A 17,208-nucleotide genomic window follows, 5' to 3' on the forward strand; every position below is an offset into this window, starting at 1 on the left:
ATTATCCTCTGATGGACCTGTCAGTTTGCACTCTTTGAAACCTATGAAAGTGTGTGCTGCGTGCAATACCTTATAATCCATGACCTGGCGTGATATGACTTGGTATTACATGGTTATGTAATGAGTAACACTAAAGTGGACTGAACATAAAACAGACATAATTGGGGGGGGGGGCAAGACCTCAGCCCCAAAGAGATTGGCAACTGATCATTGATGTGCTGCAGATTTTTCCACGTCTGACACTGTACTTTTTGCCTCATATTATGTTTACATCAGGGAAGCATACATTTGTGTAGCTGAGGCAAATGCTTATTCTGTATCACAGATTTTTTTTCTCCATTTAATTAAGATGTTCTAGTTCTAGCACAGAAAAACAACTTATCACGTCAGTATAAAAACGTGACACCACATCTCTGAGGATTACACATGTAGCTGTAATCTGTATCGAAATATAGGATATATGCAATGTGCATGGCAGCAGTGAGGTTAAAGATGGGCATTCCACAACAAGCTGCAGGCTGAGAAACCAATCAGCTTGCAGAACTGGGCTCAAAGGGTTTTGATTGGTTGCTTGGTAGCCCTGTTGTCATGATGATGGGAATCGGGCCCTGCCTGTGTGGTCTGTATCCAGGCATAGAAGTACACACTGAAGCAAATGATATGGGTGGATAGGCTGCAGAACTTTATGTCTCTTAAACACACCACATACATGTGTATAATGTAAATACATAAATCCCAGAGTATACCCATAGATGTTTATTCAAATTAGAACTGAACATATTGGTGACTGGGCTTGTTTACAGATGTTACACCCATAGTTACATGCGGAAGAAGCATCTGTCTCACTTAATGTATGCTCTCTGGAGATGCACATTCACCAATAGCTGCTTGTTACAAAATAGTGAGTTTTATCATGTAACTGTTAATAGTAGAAAGCCTCCAAGCACTGATCTCATGCAGTTGGTACTCAGAGTGCACCGAGGGCCTTCATTAACACTGGGATTTTTTTCACATACCATTTATCAGCCATAAGAATAGAAATCAGGACTGAACCAGAGCAGTTCAGTCTTTTGAGGAATGTCTAGATAATGATCAGTCATACAATTTTTGTTTTTTCACAACGTACCTGTGACCTAAACAATTCCTCATGTTTGTCTATTTTTTCAGTTTATTAAGACATTCTCTGTATTGAAGTGCTACACTGAAAACTCAATACTGGCTTCTCGGTTCCATCACTCTCGCCTGTGTCATCTTCTTAAACTACCACATGAGGGCACACATGTAAAGGTTTTGGTATGTCAGTAATTTAGATATAACTTTCTGCAGACGTGTAGTATGCATGTTATTTCTTGTTATTGTTGATTATCTGGGTTTATTAATGGACTCTATTACATTTTATTGTGCCGACATTTGCATGTACTAAATCAATCTCAGTATTCTGAAATGCACGCTGGCTCCCTGTTACACTAGGATAGCTTACTGGGACACTTGACTAAAACAAGGTATCGTTAGTGGTATTAGTAACACCTGTGCCTTTCCTGTTATGATAATTCAATGTCTGCTGTGAAAAAAGGGCATATTTTTACAATAATATTACATTCTTCATTTGCACATTGGGGTAAAAAACAAACAAACATGCCTTCAAAACATTTTAATGTTATGATGAATAATGAAAATGTAATGCGTGTTCTATAGACTATGTATTTACTACATCTGCTTCAACATTAAAACACTGCAGCAGAGCCACTTAACACAGTAGATTGCACGTAACACTACAGTAGCTCCAGAACAGAGGGGCTGAAAAAAAACTAATAAACCTGTCTAGAAGTTCTCACAAATACTGAAATATCAACAGCTGATGGAAGTTGTACAAGCCCAGCTGAAAAGGTAGAGGACAAATACAAAACAGGGTAGCCAATTCTACATCCAGTATTATCTAAATGCATATGATCAAACTGTGATGACTGAATGATGAATTGCGTATGATGCAACATAACAAGAGAACATAGGTGTACATTACATCTATTTTGAGCATCCAGACACAGTCTCAAATGAACACAGAACATACACTATAACTCAGAATCTTTTCAAACTGTCTCCCAAAGCAATTGCAGCAAAAAAAAAAAAAAAAAAAAAAAAACTTTTTTAATTTTTAATAATAAAAAAAAATTTTTTTTTAACCTGAAAAAAATTTTTTTTTTTGTTTTTTTTTTTTTTTTTCCTTCTTTTTTATTTTATTTTTTTTTTTTTAAAAAAAAAAAAAAGGAAGGAAAGAAAAAAAATAAAAAAAAGTACAATCTAAAGAGGAAACTGGTATTTGTGATTAAAATAATTTTATGAAAAAGTAAACTCATGTGGTGGTATGAGCTAAAACGCACAAAAAGAAGATGGAAATATGAAAATAAAATGAAGAAAAATAGTCACCAATGGTACTCGATAATAAAGCATCTGCAAGTCAATGAAGGACCAAACCTAACATTGTGGCTGTCTAAAGCAGACCTGGGTCAAATAGTATCCGCACATTTGTTCATGTTAATTTGTTAAATGATAGGTGGGTGGGATTTCGCCCTTTGGGCCCACAAAGATAGTCAATGTAGCATAATTCTCTGGAACTGAAAACTCACTACAAACCAACTGAGTAGTCTTGATATATCAAATCTCAAAAACAGAAACAAATCAAAATCAATTATTTACTAATGCATTTGCACCCAGATCTGTTTAAAAAAAAAAAAAAAAATCAACTGTATTCATAAAATGATGGTTCTGTTTTTAGGAAAACTTTGCAGAGGTTTATTATCAGAGTCTACAAAATGAAGAAATGGCCTCCGAGTGGGAACAAAACTTTTTACACAACCTCAAAAACAAGAAAAACAAAAATAAATAACAAATGTTTTTTGTTCTTGACTTTTTCCGAACAGTTTCTTACTATACCCAAAATTAATAATAGCATCAAGCTGGGTGAAAAGCCAGTTACCAAACAGGCATCAAATACTTCCTGTGTTAGCAGGAAATAGCGTACCTGCATATGATTCCTTGGAGGTGCTGAGGTTGCATTTGGACTCGATTAACCCTGACTACAATCAGCCCCTTTTTACTGTACTGACAAACACCCTCCAGCTGTGCTTCTCTCTGCCTTTCTATATCTCAGCTCTGCTGTAGAGGCCAAAGCAGTCTATGCGACTGGGCCCTAAGAGAAGTGTGGAAGTGCCAGTTATGGTCTTCATTACTGCTGTCCTTAATCAATTAAATGACCATTAACACTCTCCATCTCTCTGCCTCATTCTATCATCAGCCTCAAACTTTAACACTGCTTGCAGAGTACACGCTCACCAACTAGGAGCAGAGGCTCAAGGCTGGACCAGACAACTTACAAATCCAATCCTTCCATTTTTTTTTACCTCTTTCCTCCCTTCCAGCCTAGCCTTACTGAGACTCGTCAAGTCTCCCTGTCTCTCTCCGGGGAAGCTCAGGGATCTCAACACATACATACACACATTTTATCACAAGGGGGGAAAAAGCTCATTGAAACCACCCTGCTCTCACTACATTTGCTTGTAGTGGTTCTATGCTTTCTTAATCATTTCCTCTCCCCTGTTATCTCCTCCTTTCTCTGCTTTAGGGTGTCTTCTCTCATGGCTGTGGCAAGCAGGCTACAGCAGTTGGCTTCCTTTGATTCCAGTTTGGCCTGGTTCAGCCCACTTTGGCCCAGCTAAGGAAAGCAGGGATGTCTCGGACCGGGACGTTGCGGGTCAAAGCTTTGACACGCAGGTTACGGTCATCTGTAAGGAGTACCACTTCCCTTTGGAGCCTCACTGTCCCATCTGTGTGTTGGAGGGAGGGGGGGGGGGAAGCCAACAGTAGTAAGAGATAAACTCAGAAGACATTATTCACATCAACCTACATGTTTGCATGTGTGTTAGGAAATATAAACACTGAATGAATAGCAGTCAATGTTACATACTTCTCTGACCAGGCATGAAATCTTTTGCCTTGTCTTTGCAGTAGTGGAGGCAGCAGGACAGAATCAAATCATCGTTGGTACCCTGGGGGAAAACAGAAAACTAAGTCACTGAAAAACAGTAAAAAACATTTGATGCAAGTAGTAATGTTCCATCAGCAGTCAACCCACCATTTCCCAGCAAAAGAAACAGCCTAATTCCATTTCACAATCTGAAACCAAATTACCAAAAAGGTAATAAAATAAAACAAACATTTTGAGCAACATTTATTTGGGCTCTCACCTGCTGTCCAGAAGTGTCTTCACTGCGGAAGGCAATAGACTCGAGCTGATTTCCTCTGCTTGTCAGGGCCCTGAGGTACGGTTCCCTGGCTTCGAATCCTTTCTCTAGGAAAGCCACTGCCAACCGGGCCTTCTCCTGCACAGCCCGCACATGGGCCGCACTAACGTTATAGTTGCCCCGACCGCCAGTGCTGCGTCCTCCTGACCCCACTCCTCCACCAAAGTTGTCCTGGCCTTTAGCCAAGCCATCTAACTCTGTAATCACTGAGAGAGAGAACACACATCACACCATGAGTATACATAAACAAACATGTCCTGTTCCTACACTAAACGCCAGACACTTTTTCTTTATTATTATTATTATTTTTTTTTAATCGTCATCGTGATATCAACTGGCGCAATAAACACATCGCAAAAGGCTGCGACATATCGCAAAAGACACTATTTTGTGTTAATTGAAAGAAAGTAGTAGAAAACTTTAAAAAAATACTTTAAAATGTAACTGTCACTTTTTTTAGTGGTGCCTTTTATATTCAATTCAATGTTCAATTTGTTCAATAAAAGAATGTTGGAAATGATTTCCTTTCATAAGTTTTAAATTCAAGCATTTTGTTGTATTTTAGCAGAATACTGAAAGCAGCAGAACTGAGTACACTTTAATATTGGTTTATTTATCGCAAGTAATATTGTCATTGCGATATTCAAACTGTTATCGCATGTTTTCCTCTTATCGTGCAGCTCTAATTCTTATCATGTTTAACATCTCACATATATGGTGAAACCCTCTATGAAAATGTCATGGGTGGGGCTTTTTTGGGCCATTCAGACCTAATCAGACTAATTGAAGCCAGATGGTGTGTCAGCTGAATGCGAGCCCTACATATATCCCTTCATCAAGTGTGTTCACCATTTCCCTGAAGAAGACCCAGTTGGGTCGAAACGTTGCATTTGTATTAAATATGGGAGTTTAAGCAGTGTTGCGGACATAACATTTATTTCATTTTAAGTATTTTCATTTGTCCTGCACCTGCCAGAAGGTGGGATGTGCACACGATTACTTTTATAAAACATCTCACAACACCACAATTTAATCCTTCATCCCTATTACTAGAGAGTGTAATTATCCATTCATTTATTTCCTCTTTTCTTTGTTTCTGTCTTTTACTCTTACCGATGAGTGGCACAACAATGATGTATGTTCCACACTGAAGGAGTCTCTTCAACCCTCCCAAATGATCAATGAATCCATTGGTATCTGGAACCAAAAAGAGAGGCCTCACTTCCAGCTCCAACTGCCCGCCTGTCTGCAGCACCGCCTAGAACACACGTTAAATTTGATGACATTCAACTCTGCCAACTCTCAATGATTTTTGATCCTTTGATAATTCACTTCATATAAAATGTCAGACATACATATGAATGCCCATCACAATTAACTCCCAGATTTGAATACCTATTATTATTATTATTATTAACATATACATCTTTTTTACCTGTATTTTATCCTTGCGCTTCTGTTGCTGTGCCAGTTTGTTGGTTAGGGCGTGGCGTCGCGCCTTCAGCTGTCTGATGTCATTCTCACTGTCTTCCGCCTCCTCAGCCTCCTCCTCCTCTTCTGATGCGGAGAGAGATGAATCTGCCTCGACTATGACATCATCAGCCTGCCAAACAGACACAGATAAGACACATTTTCAGCAATTTGGCTTTCTGCTACTTTCAACAGTGTCTTCTGAACTGCAATGAAGATTCAATTTACATAGTTTTTTGTAGGTAAATTTTTTAAAGAAAAGAGTGCAATCAGAGAAGAGGAAATATTGTTAGAGGCAAAGTAGGAAAAAGACAGTCACCTCTTTCTCTGTTAGAGAATCCTGCCTGCTCCTTGTAGCCATTGAGTGGTTAGGTGGAGAAGTAGCCACAGAGATGTATTTGCCTCCCTTGAAGGCCAATAGAGGCTCTTCCTGTCCACACAGAGCCTCCAGAAAGTACTTGAGCACCGTCACTCTCTTACAATCTGCTGCTATTGCCTATGGGAAGAGGATGGGGGTATATGTGCATGACAACAGGAAGAGGACAATAAGGAGTACATGTAAAAGCTGTCACTCTGACAGTGACAAAAGGATAATCAGTCAAATATTCAGTAATTCCACAGGAGTATAAGTATGTACCAGGGCTGCAGTGTTAAAATATAAGGGAATACACCTTTACTTTCCACTCACCATGTCAGTGTGTTGGTCTGTATAACAAGGTTCCTGTGGTGCAGCAAGAAGTGGTACAAAGCCAGCAAGCAGCCGGTCCTCCTTCAGTTGCAGCACAGTCAACTCCTCATCTCCCTCCACTTCTTCAGTGTCGACTTTGTACAGCGGCACTTCCTCATGGTCTACACGTGCCAGCACGTTACACAGGTCAGCCAGGCACTGCCAAACATCAGGGCTGCAACTTGATGGAGAAGAAATGCCACAAGTAATGGCGAGGAATACGTAGTTTAAAGAACTACTGTCTGAAGAGAGTTGGTGTGTGTGGTTTGTGTACAAGTAGCAGTAGAGGCCATGAGCAGAACCGACAATAGTATCTTAAAGCGACTTAATCATTTTTTTAAAATTTAAATGTAGATTTAATTTAATACATGATGATATGTCAATGTTATGTTCACAACTTGTTTCCAATGCCCTCAAGAGGCCAAAAAAAAAATCTGTTACTGCAGGTTTAAAGTACTCACTCTATACTGCACGGTGGTGGGTTCCACTGGTCTGGTTGTCCCAACATCCAGTCAGACCAGACCTTGATAGTTGGCAGCAGTTCTCTAAGGTCCAATGGGAAGGCAGAGACCCTCACCATACCCTCCAGCTCCTCCTCTCCATCTGCCATGGGGACTGGTTCTAAAAAAAGAGAAGTTTTTAAAATACAACACTTCATAGTAAAACAAACAAAAACAAAATAAAATTCACAAAATGTTATCAGCTGTACAAATAAAGTGATGAAATGAGTTTAGAAAACTCATCCCTTTTTATGGTCAAAAACTATGTATGATTATTTTTGAAATTAGTTTTAATATCATTCTAGTGTTAGTTCTAAGTGTTAAGTTAAAACTAAATGTCTTAGGGTTTCTCCAGACATTTCCAAAGAAACTAGCCACTGTTGTTTTTCGGACAATAGTGTGGGTTAGTAGTAGAGTAGTAGATGATACAAGGAAGACAGTGCTGACTGCATGTTTAAATACACTGTTACTATTTAGCTCTATGAATAATGTCCACCAATGTGCTATGGGATCGTACTATTGTAATTCTTGTTTAACCGTTTGTGTGATCTGGATGAAAACGCCATAATACTAATGTTGACCTTAAATTCAAGTGAGTGTAGAGCCACAATTTCAATAAAGGCAATTCAATCAAATACTTTTGGAGCTTCCCGTGTTCGTACCTGCAGGAGTATCCCTGAGCAGCTCTGTGCAACGCTGCACCAGTAGTGCGAACATGCCGAGACCCAGGGCAGTGCTTTGCTCTTGTAAAACAGACCGCACTTCTCCTTCTTCACCTGATAAATGGAGACAAGAATTTGAAACAGCACTTCCTCATCACTCTTTGTATCAATGTTACCAATGACTTGTGTGCAGCCCCAGCACATTCTTTTTGTTTTTTGTATTTAAGTTGGGGAAAAATAACTGCATGTGAGAAGATGAGATTAAAAGTGTGGCAAGGAACTATTATCATCTCTGCAATAGCCACTGAAGCTCTTCAAGTTGACCTGTTTTTCTTAAAAGGTCCCATAGCATGAAAATTTCACTTTATGGAGGTTTTTTAGCTAGAAATGGCGATAGGTGTAAACCGAGCCCTGGGGATCCTGCTCTGCCTTTGAGAAAATGAAAGCTCAGATGGGCTGATCTGGAATCTTGCTCCTTATGAGGTCATAAGGAGCAAGGTTACCTCCCCTTTCTCTGCTTTGCCCGCCCAGAGAATTTGGCCCACACATGAGAGAGAGAGAGACATCATGGCTTTCAAAGGAGCAAAGTGGCAGTTGGTCAAGGCCACACCCCCACCCTCCTCCTCAGTAGCATTTAAAGCTACAGACACAGAAATGGCACATACTAAGGAAAGCTCTTTGTGGGACTGACTCTAGTGGCTGTAATTCTGCACCAAGGCTGAATTTCGGGAAAGAGACTATATAAAAGCATCCAAAGAGCACCATGTCATGGGACCTTTAAATTGAGTCACAATTTACACAACAAATGAAATGATATAATAATTACCTGCATCAAAATAAAATTTGTTGTTCATCAGCCATGCATTTGTAATAATTTTGCAGATAAACACAATGCTTTAAAGCTCTGAAGCAATATTTATTGTTTGATGAAAATATGGTGTGTGTGTTTCTGTTTCTGCATGTGTGTGTAGCATCACCTCGGCTGTGAGCATTGTGTATGGTGAACATGTTGATGGTGATGATCTGTAGCATGTGCGTGCTGCCCAGTAGGGAAGGGCCATGCTGGAGCAGAGTCTTAAACTCCTGCAGAACACGGCTTGCCACTTCAGGGAAGGATTCCATGCTGTATGGGCATGACAGACACATTCATAAAAAATACAGAAAAATAGACACAAAAGTTACACACAAAAATAAATAATTCATTCAAACTCATTGTCTATGAATTGAAGAGCTGGAATACATGAGAGATCACTCACCCTACTTTAGTGAAAAGCTTTCCATGTGCATGCAGGAAACTCAGAATGAATCTCTTATTTAGCTGGAGAAGAAAGAGAAGGCAGAAAGACAAAGAAAAGTATTACTAATAATTTATTAATTTGTGCAACAGTTTTATTTAGCTACAAGCTAAGCTACTGAAGCTGAAAAGAGCAGAGAGGATAAACACACAGATGTCTCTTCCAACAGGATACACTGACGAATAGTGAAGAGAAGCAAGGTACATTGGAAAGCGACAAAACACATGTGTTAAAGAGTAAAGAACATGGTTCTTTGCACAAAAAATGGTTATGGCACAAAGCTACTTCTTGCCTTTTTGTAGGATATTTAAAAAGGTACTTAGTATAATCACTGGAATGTCAAAAACTGGTAACTTCTAAAATTTGCAGCGAACAAATGGATACATGTCCAAATATTCCATATAAACACATGAGAAAATAGCATGTTCCACTTAATAAATACATGGTTAATTATCGCGAGCAAAAACAAACCAAAAAAGGGCCAAATAACAAAGAAATTAAAGATGGGTTCAAGAGGGAGTTATTAGGAACCGCGATGAAAACAAAAGATTACTAAGACAGAAGTAGACTCAATAAAACAGTGTGTGAGACATCTACAGGCATTAGTATCTAATGGTTTAGGGTCAGGAGGACGCAGCACTGGCGGTCGGGGCAACTATAACGTTAGTGCGGCCCATGTGCGGGCTGTGCAGGAGAAGGCCCGGTTGGCAGTGGCTTTCCTAGAGAAAGGATTCGAAGCCAGGGAACCGTACCTCAGGGCCCTGACAAGCAGAGGAAATCAGCTCGAGTCTATTGCCTTCCGCAGTGAAGACACTTCTGGACAGCAGGTGAGAGCCCAAATAAATGTTGCTCAAAATGTTTGTTTTATTACCTTTTTTGTAATTTGGTTTCAGGGTTCTAAAATAGTTAGAAATATGCACAGAGACCAGTGTCTTTGAGTGCATACCTATAATAAAAGGCATATGACGCGTGAGACTCGATGTGCATGGGAATATGAGAGAGAGCGAAAGAAATGGATCTTACATCACTAGCGCTGAGACTGCCCAGCTCTCCATCCTGTTCAGAGTCTCTGCTTGATTCACGACCTCCTCTCTGAGAGGATGGGGTTGCCGCTTGTCCACTGGGACGAGTCCAAATCTCCACACGTGCACCATCTTCCCCTCTTCCTCTTCCTCTTACTGCTGGGCCCCTGGAGCCCCCTTCATGCTCCTGCCTCCTCCTTCGCTCAAGCTGCTCTGTCTACAAGAACAAAGTCTGTAAACAAGAAGCACTTTCGCTGCCTAAAGTTTTTACTCCGACAAACAAAAAGGTAAATTATATGGCACAAGTTAATAGCTGAAGTTTGTGTCTGACCTTACGCTTAGCTTCCTCAAACAGGCTCATCAGGCTTTCCTTTGCAGTCAGGATGGGGTTGGAAGCTGCCAAGCTGCGCATGTAATAATACACAGCATCCAATTTCCGCTTCTGTAAGTTAGGGAGGTGGAAAGAGAGTAAGAGGAGGTATACTACAAAAGGAACCACACTGGGTGGACCATTACTCAAAATATAGTTATATTTTTCCACTATCCCAGGGACATGCCAGGAGAAATACAGTCAGTCACGAAAAAAATTAAGTTACTTAAACTACATATCACTTACTGTATAGACTGCCAGCAGGGCTAGCTGGTTATATGGTCGTCCATTTTTGGGGGCAATCTGCTGGGCTTTCAGGTACCAGCTACAGAAAAATGGAAATGTATAGTTATGAGATACCATCACAGAAACTTTCTTGAAGATTTGGCCTTTCAAAATTTCTGCTTCTACTTTAAATTATAAAGTATTCATCTAATCGGTCATATACAGCTAGGAAAGAACATAACTCTATTATGGTACAAAGTCTATAGCATCACAGGAAAAATTTGTCCAAGACTAAGAAGGTTTTTTTAAGCAGTCAGAGATTTTGAGACCTGTACAGGCATCTTCAAAAATAATCAGGACTAAATGAAAATTGGTTGTCTGGGAGAAATTAAACAAGTGTTAAAATTGCCCCACGACATCCTGACACTAGTTCAAGAGTGACCAGATCCTTACTCAGTCAAAACCAAACGTTAAATGACAATATGCATCCCGTGCTCTTGAACGTGTCTAATACATTACACAATACCTAGAGAATGCTTGAATTACAGCCTACCTGCGAGCCTTGCCATAGTTGGCCGAGTCAATGGCTTGTTCACGGTAACGTGCTATATCTCCCTGACAAATCATGCAGCGCTGAGCACTGATAAGTGCATACTTCACCTGAAAAAGATAGAAACACAAGAGAAAAAACATTTTCAGAGTTTCAAATTGCATTTTTATTGCCCAATTTAGGTATTTACATTGGAAACATAATAGATTTTAAGATGCATTACTTGATAAATTGTTGAACAGATATTAAGTACACACACACACACACACACACACACACACACACACACACACACACACACACACACACACACACACACACACACACACACACACACACACACACACACACACACACACACACACACACACACACACACACACACACACACACACACACACACACACACACACACACAAAAAGAAGTTTGCTTTACCGTTTTGCGTAATGGCCGAGCCCTGATAGCCATGCCATCCATGTAATCCTCTAACTTAAACTGGTACACTGTCTGCAGCTTCTGAAGCAGCACATTAAAGAATAATGCCCCCTGTAAAACACAGATAGTGATCACAAAGGACAAGTGAAGTTACATATTTAATGTATGCTTTACAGGCTGTACTCATATTCATAATCCTATAAAAGTGTAAACAATTATGAATTTATTGTGGCCTGTTACCCCTCCAAGAAATTAAAGCTGTAAGATGGTTTTGGACACAAATATTTCCAAGATTCTTAAGGCAACATATAAACAAATAGGTACATTATCTAATGCAATACTAATTTTGGGTTTACTGATCCCACTGCTCACCCAAATACTAAGCAAGGTCACAATTGTATATCTAATAAAGTGCCCAAAGAGACTTTTAGCATTTGTTTTGATCTATCCTCAAGCAAGATTATGAATCCTGCAACCCCCTTGCAATAACCTCATTTTGTGAAACTTTGCCCTGTCTGAATTTCCCATACATTCCTTACCTCATCAAGCAGCGTAAGAAGCATGTTCCGGATATGAGGGGTGTTGTCATAGGTGGGGTCTTTGAGTAGCTGCCGGAAGTGCTCTATGACCTGGTAAAAGACATTCTTCCACAAAGCCTGATCCACGTTCTGTGAATCTGAGAAGTCGATGTCTGTCAGGATGACCTGCTCATATAGCCCCAAAAGGTCAGCTCTAGAAAACAGAAGGGCGTAACAGAACAGGACTGTACTGACTCAGTTCTGTTGAGGGCATCTGGCAGCCAAACAAGTAGTGCAAGACAAAAACATAAAACAAACCAAACACACAGAAAAATGCCACTAACACACATCTTAAAAGGTGCCCTGCCACACGTATTTCATTACTTTGTGGTAATGTCTGAAGTTCTACCATGGACTCTGTAACATTTTTTTGTGGAAAAAATGCCTTGGTTACCTTGTTTCAAGCCATTCTAGCGTGGTATAGAAAGCCTACAGGAAGACTCAGCTCGATTTCTGCCAGTTGTCGTTAATATTCAACAAGCTAAGCTGTTTGAATCTGATTGGCTAACAGCTAGCCAATGAGAGCCTGGCTATCAGAATCCTTTACCCAGCCCAACTGGGCGAGCTAATGAATAGTAATGAGCTCAGGCAATATGATGTCAGACTGACCAGCTTTTGTAATTGGCCTGATTTCTCTGCTTATTTCTTTTCAGTGGCTAGAGCTGACAAAGGAGGTACCAGTTCATTTTCACATTCACAACATAAAACAAACACATATGGACCTAACATATTTCAAAAAATGCAAGTAAAAACGGTTTTGTATGGCAGGGCACCTTTAACCCCAAATCCTCACCTGAGCTGGGCCATGCGATCCAGTCCATCAGCACTCACTCTGTCTCTGGACAGAAGGTTACTGAGCTGAAGCTCCTGTGCATCTGCAGCTCTCAGCAGCCTCCCCAGCTCCCCTCTGGCTTGTTGCTCCACCTCTTCAAATGTCAAACTACCTCCTGCACCAGGCTGGGAATAACCTGCTCCCCTGTAACTCCCACAGAACTGACCCACACCAGGGCCTGGGTACAGAGCATTAGGGGGAGCCATTTGGTAGGGCCCCATATGATAAGGATATGGACAGCGCTGACTGGTGGTGGTGCCGGGACTATGTGGGTTGCTCGTGGGCATGGGGTAGCAGTAGGGGTTGTCAGAGTTTTGGAATTTGTAGTAGACCATGGCAGCAACCTTCTGGGATTGAAAGTGCTCACCCTGCGGGACTGGAGGACTGCCTGCTACCTCATCGTCTGTGTCCAGAAAGTGAAGCTGTCCATATCCGGTCCCTGTCTGAAGATATATATGCTGTTGGAGAGATGAATGCTGTGAGGATTGGGTGCTGGTAAGAGCAGGTTTCTGGTCGGGGTTATTTGGATCCCAGAGTCGTCTAACTCCTCCTCCTCGGCCTCCTCTACTCCTGCCAGCTCCTCCTCCCCTAATTCCACCAAAAAGAAGCCTTTGCCCAACCTCAGGCGAATTAGAGATGTCTATGCGGGCTGGAAGCACCAGGATACCTCCACCCCTGCCACGAGGAACCAAACCTGGCTTGCGATGTTCTGACACACCACTATGTGACCCGATACCAGACTGTTTTTCTAGAGAAACCCTTAGGATTCCCCGACCTCCTCCTTTGTTTCCCTTTGGTCTGTTCTTTTCTTCCCTCCGCCTTTCTGCACTTAGTTCCCCACCTCTTCTCCTCCTTCTTCTGTCTTCTGCTATGTCACTCATCTCACTCCCTTCCAGTGATTCTGTAGATGATTCCCCATTGGTTGTCCAGCTTTGTAAATGACTCCTTCGTCCTTCTCCACTAGTAGCCTTCCCCTCTTTGTTATTGTGCTTTGGCTCCAAGCGTGGCCACTTGGTACTCCCCACGTCCATCCCTATTCCAGGACCATCCAGGCTGGTCACACTGCTGGCTGAGCTACTGCTGCAAGTTCGATTCCGTGAGCGCCGAATATCTGATTTGGAATAGCGTTTTGAGGTTGGTGCTGTGATGTTTGCATTAGATTTGTTTCTATCACCTCTTTCTACAGCCCCGTCAGCTACTCGTTCTGTCTTAGCATCTTTCTCAGCATCTCTAGGCCGGTTGTTGTTGTTGTCTCCTCTTCTACTTTCTCTGCGATTTTCTTTTCCTATGCTTTGGTGTGTCTCTCCGGTCTTACCTGGTTTGTTGTCCCTATCTGCTTCTGCTTGCCTCCTGTCTCTTTCCTTCTCCACTTTTGCTAGGTCGCTCTTTCCTCCACCACCTGCTTCATAATCTCCTCTTCTGGAATCCTGATTCCTCTCTTTTTCATTCTCTCCTCCCCTTTTCCTGCGGTTTCCCTTTTCTCTCTTCTTCTCTACCTTTTCTTCCTCCTCTTTTGTTCCTTCCTCTTGGCCTCTCCTTTCCTTGTCGGTTGTTACCCATCTCCTGCAACTTAACTCTTCAACGGCTTGGTCTTCACATCCCACTTTACCCTTTTCTTTTACACTGAGTTTTTCTATTTTACTAGTAATCTTCTCCATTGAAGCATCAGACGGTAATGTTTTTTTTTCCACATCTTGGCTTCCTTGCTTTCTGTTTGTCTCACTGGATTTAGACAATTTTAAGTTTTCCTGTGTACCTTTTACTTCTTTATTTTTCCCTCCTTGCTTCTGTATAAACGTTTTTTTGTTTCCCTCCCTTTCCCCTGCACTCATCTGGGATTCTGGCTCAGTTTTCTGCTTATTCTCCCTAGGGGGAGGCTTATCCTGCTCTTTTCCAACTCCAGAGTCCTTTCCCTGGATACTCCTCCGGCTTCCAGGTTGATACAATTCTCTGTCTGGTTTGCGGGCTTTCCGTGTCTGCTTAGCAGCTCCAGCAGGTTCCTGGTGTTCTCTGTCACTTTCAACAAAGACTTTCTCTTGATTTGCTTCTGATTTAGACTGCGAGTGGCTGCCTTTTCTACAGTTTTGAGTGTTACTTCCGTCACCTCTCATTCTGTCTTCATCTCTTTTGTCAGTGTCTGCCCCACTGTATGTGCACCCATGTCTCTCTAAAACTTTTTCAGAGACACCCTTTTTCTCACTCTGTGATGGTTGATCATGTTCATGTGAATCAGCAGCCAGGAGATCACTTAGACCAGTTTCTCCCTCCTCACTGTCACGGTGACACCGTCCATGTCCAGCTACCGTCTGGTAGCGCTGCAGTTCAGGGCGCTTTCCGTCACGCTTCCTATGCTGCTTGTGTACGTGATGCTCCTGTTGCTCCTCTGCAGAATGAAAAACACAGAAAGAAAGTATATGCAGTATGGGTATTAAAGAATAAGGTCGACATATTCTGTTTCTGTCTTGTTGTCAACAGATCCCATGAAAAAAAACAAATTCAACAATGCCTCAGACTGTCTCTCAGTACTTTCTGACTTCCCTACTCTGTCTCTGGCGCTTCATTTCCATTATGGACATAAATCTTTAAAAATGGGTTACAAATACATAGCTTGACATGATCAGCTGGGCCCTGTAGTTTCTTATCAAACATCACTTAAACAGGAGTAAACAGTGCATTTGTTGTTGGAACCTATTTTCAGCTGTTATTAATATGCATTTGCTGCTCTAGTAAGTATTGATGGCAGCAGAAAGGTGCATGTTGGACTGACTCAAAATAAATGAGTCCCTGTGTTCATCAAAAAGAAACAGGTCAACAAGTGCAGAGTGTCTAATTGATTTCTTCTTTTTTTAATTACAGCTTTATGCTTTTATGGATAAGCTACACCAGACTTTAGAGGGATTTGTTGACAATAACAAAAATAAACTATATCAATAACAACAAAAGTTCTGCCTGTTTGGGACTAAGTCACTGAAGATAAATAAAAATAAGAGCCTAGGGGGGAAACAGATGTGTGAATATTTACACAATAGTGCTACCCCACTAAACACTGCATTAATTAACATGAAAAAGATGCCATCCGTTCACAGCGTTACAAACAGAAAATACCTAGCTACAGTTAATGTCAGAAAGCATTCCCTGTCTGGAATTGTGAAAAAGTTCGCATAGGAATCTGCAGCTACAAATAAACTTCGACGGAAAAAAAATGGGTAACGTTAGTTGACGTCAGCTAATTTTCCAACGTCAACGTTAACTAGCTAACGTAAAGATTACAAAAGTCAAGCTAATCAGTCGTAACCGTGGATGTAGCTAAAACGTAAACGTTAATAAGGTCGTTAACACCATTCAACGTTACATTTAGCGTAGCGGACACAATCCTGCGACAAATGTACATAAAGTATAGGGAGTAAATATAAAAAACAGTACGAAGAATATGAGCAACAGGGGTTAAATCGTGACAATAGTCGCACATAAATTATCTAGTGTCGTTATGGTTGAGGGGGGCGTTTAAAACAGACCGCGCGGGACCAAATAATAGACAGGCAGATAGCTAGCTAGCTAGCTTGCTAACAACATTCACGTTAGCTGGTTACAAACTTAGCAACTCCATAGGTTACTTTCATCTAACTTGGGATACTTCTTTGCTTCAATTTATCGACTTTTTAACGAATGTATTACTTCCGAGTATCTACTTAACTTCCTCTCACCTTTCTGGCAGTAAGTAATATTGATTGAATTCGACGCTTCAGCTCGGAGTTCCGCAGCTGAGATTCGCACTCTGTCCAGTTCGTTCGCCATCTTTTGCTCTCACTGAAAACAAACACAACAAGTTAGTATGGTGGCCCAGCTGGATCAAACATATGGTGACAACGCAGCGAAGGTAGTCGGGTAATGTAGTACGGTCCAATTTAACCTGTGCGCACGATTTATTGATCCGTTTCAGATCCAGGTAAAAGTAGCAATAATAGACTATTTAACGTTGAATAATTGCATTATAAGTAAAAGTCCTGCATTCGAGATTGTTGAATATTGTAGCATACTACACAACACAGCACATCAATCTCCTTCGGGTTAAATAGGTCTACAGTTTTGTCTTATCTTATTTTATCTTTCTACTATAGCATTACTACTATTACTGTTTAATATAAGTGGTAGTAATAATGAAACTTTTTAGGCCAAATGAAGAAAAATAAGTCCTTATAGTCTTATACAGAATACTCATGCAAATCCTTAATATGTTTTACTC

General features: G+C 40.9%; 1 protein-coding gene across 1 annotated transcript; it reads right to left on the reverse strand.

Annotated features, from left to right (window-relative positions):
• Positions 1-2,842: 2,842 nt before the first annotated feature.
• On the reverse strand, positions 2,843-16,799 carry smg6 (SMG6 nonsense mediated mRNA decay factor). The gene is made up of 19 exons (XM_039777315.1): positions 16,670-16,799; positions 12,927-15,348; positions 12,095-12,287; positions 11,556-11,666; positions 11,123-11,229; positions 10,591-10,669; positions 10,306-10,416; positions 9,976-10,191; positions 8,914-8,975; positions 8,635-8,780; positions 7,658-7,771; positions 6,957-7,116; positions 6,457-6,676; positions 6,088-6,264; positions 5,734-5,901; positions 5,412-5,556; positions 4,242-4,504; positions 3,962-4,043; positions 2,843-3,821 (listed from the first exon to the last, which is right to left on the reverse strand). Exons 1-19 carry the CDS (start codon positions 16,758-16,760, stop codon positions 3,691-3,693), a joined length of 4,998 nt encoding a protein of 1,665 aa, XP_039633249.1. The 5' UTR covers positions 16,761-16,799; the 3' UTR covers positions 2,843-3,690.
• Positions 16,800-17,208: the final 409 nt, after the last annotated feature.

The sequence above is a fragment of the Perca fluviatilis genome, chromosome 16 (assembly GCF_010015445.1).
Source record: "Perca fluviatilis chromosome 16, GENO_Pfluv_1.0, whole genome shotgun sequence".
In the NCBI taxonomy this organism is placed as follows: Eukaryota; Metazoa; Chordata; class Actinopteri; order Perciformes; family Percidae; genus Perca; species Perca fluviatilis.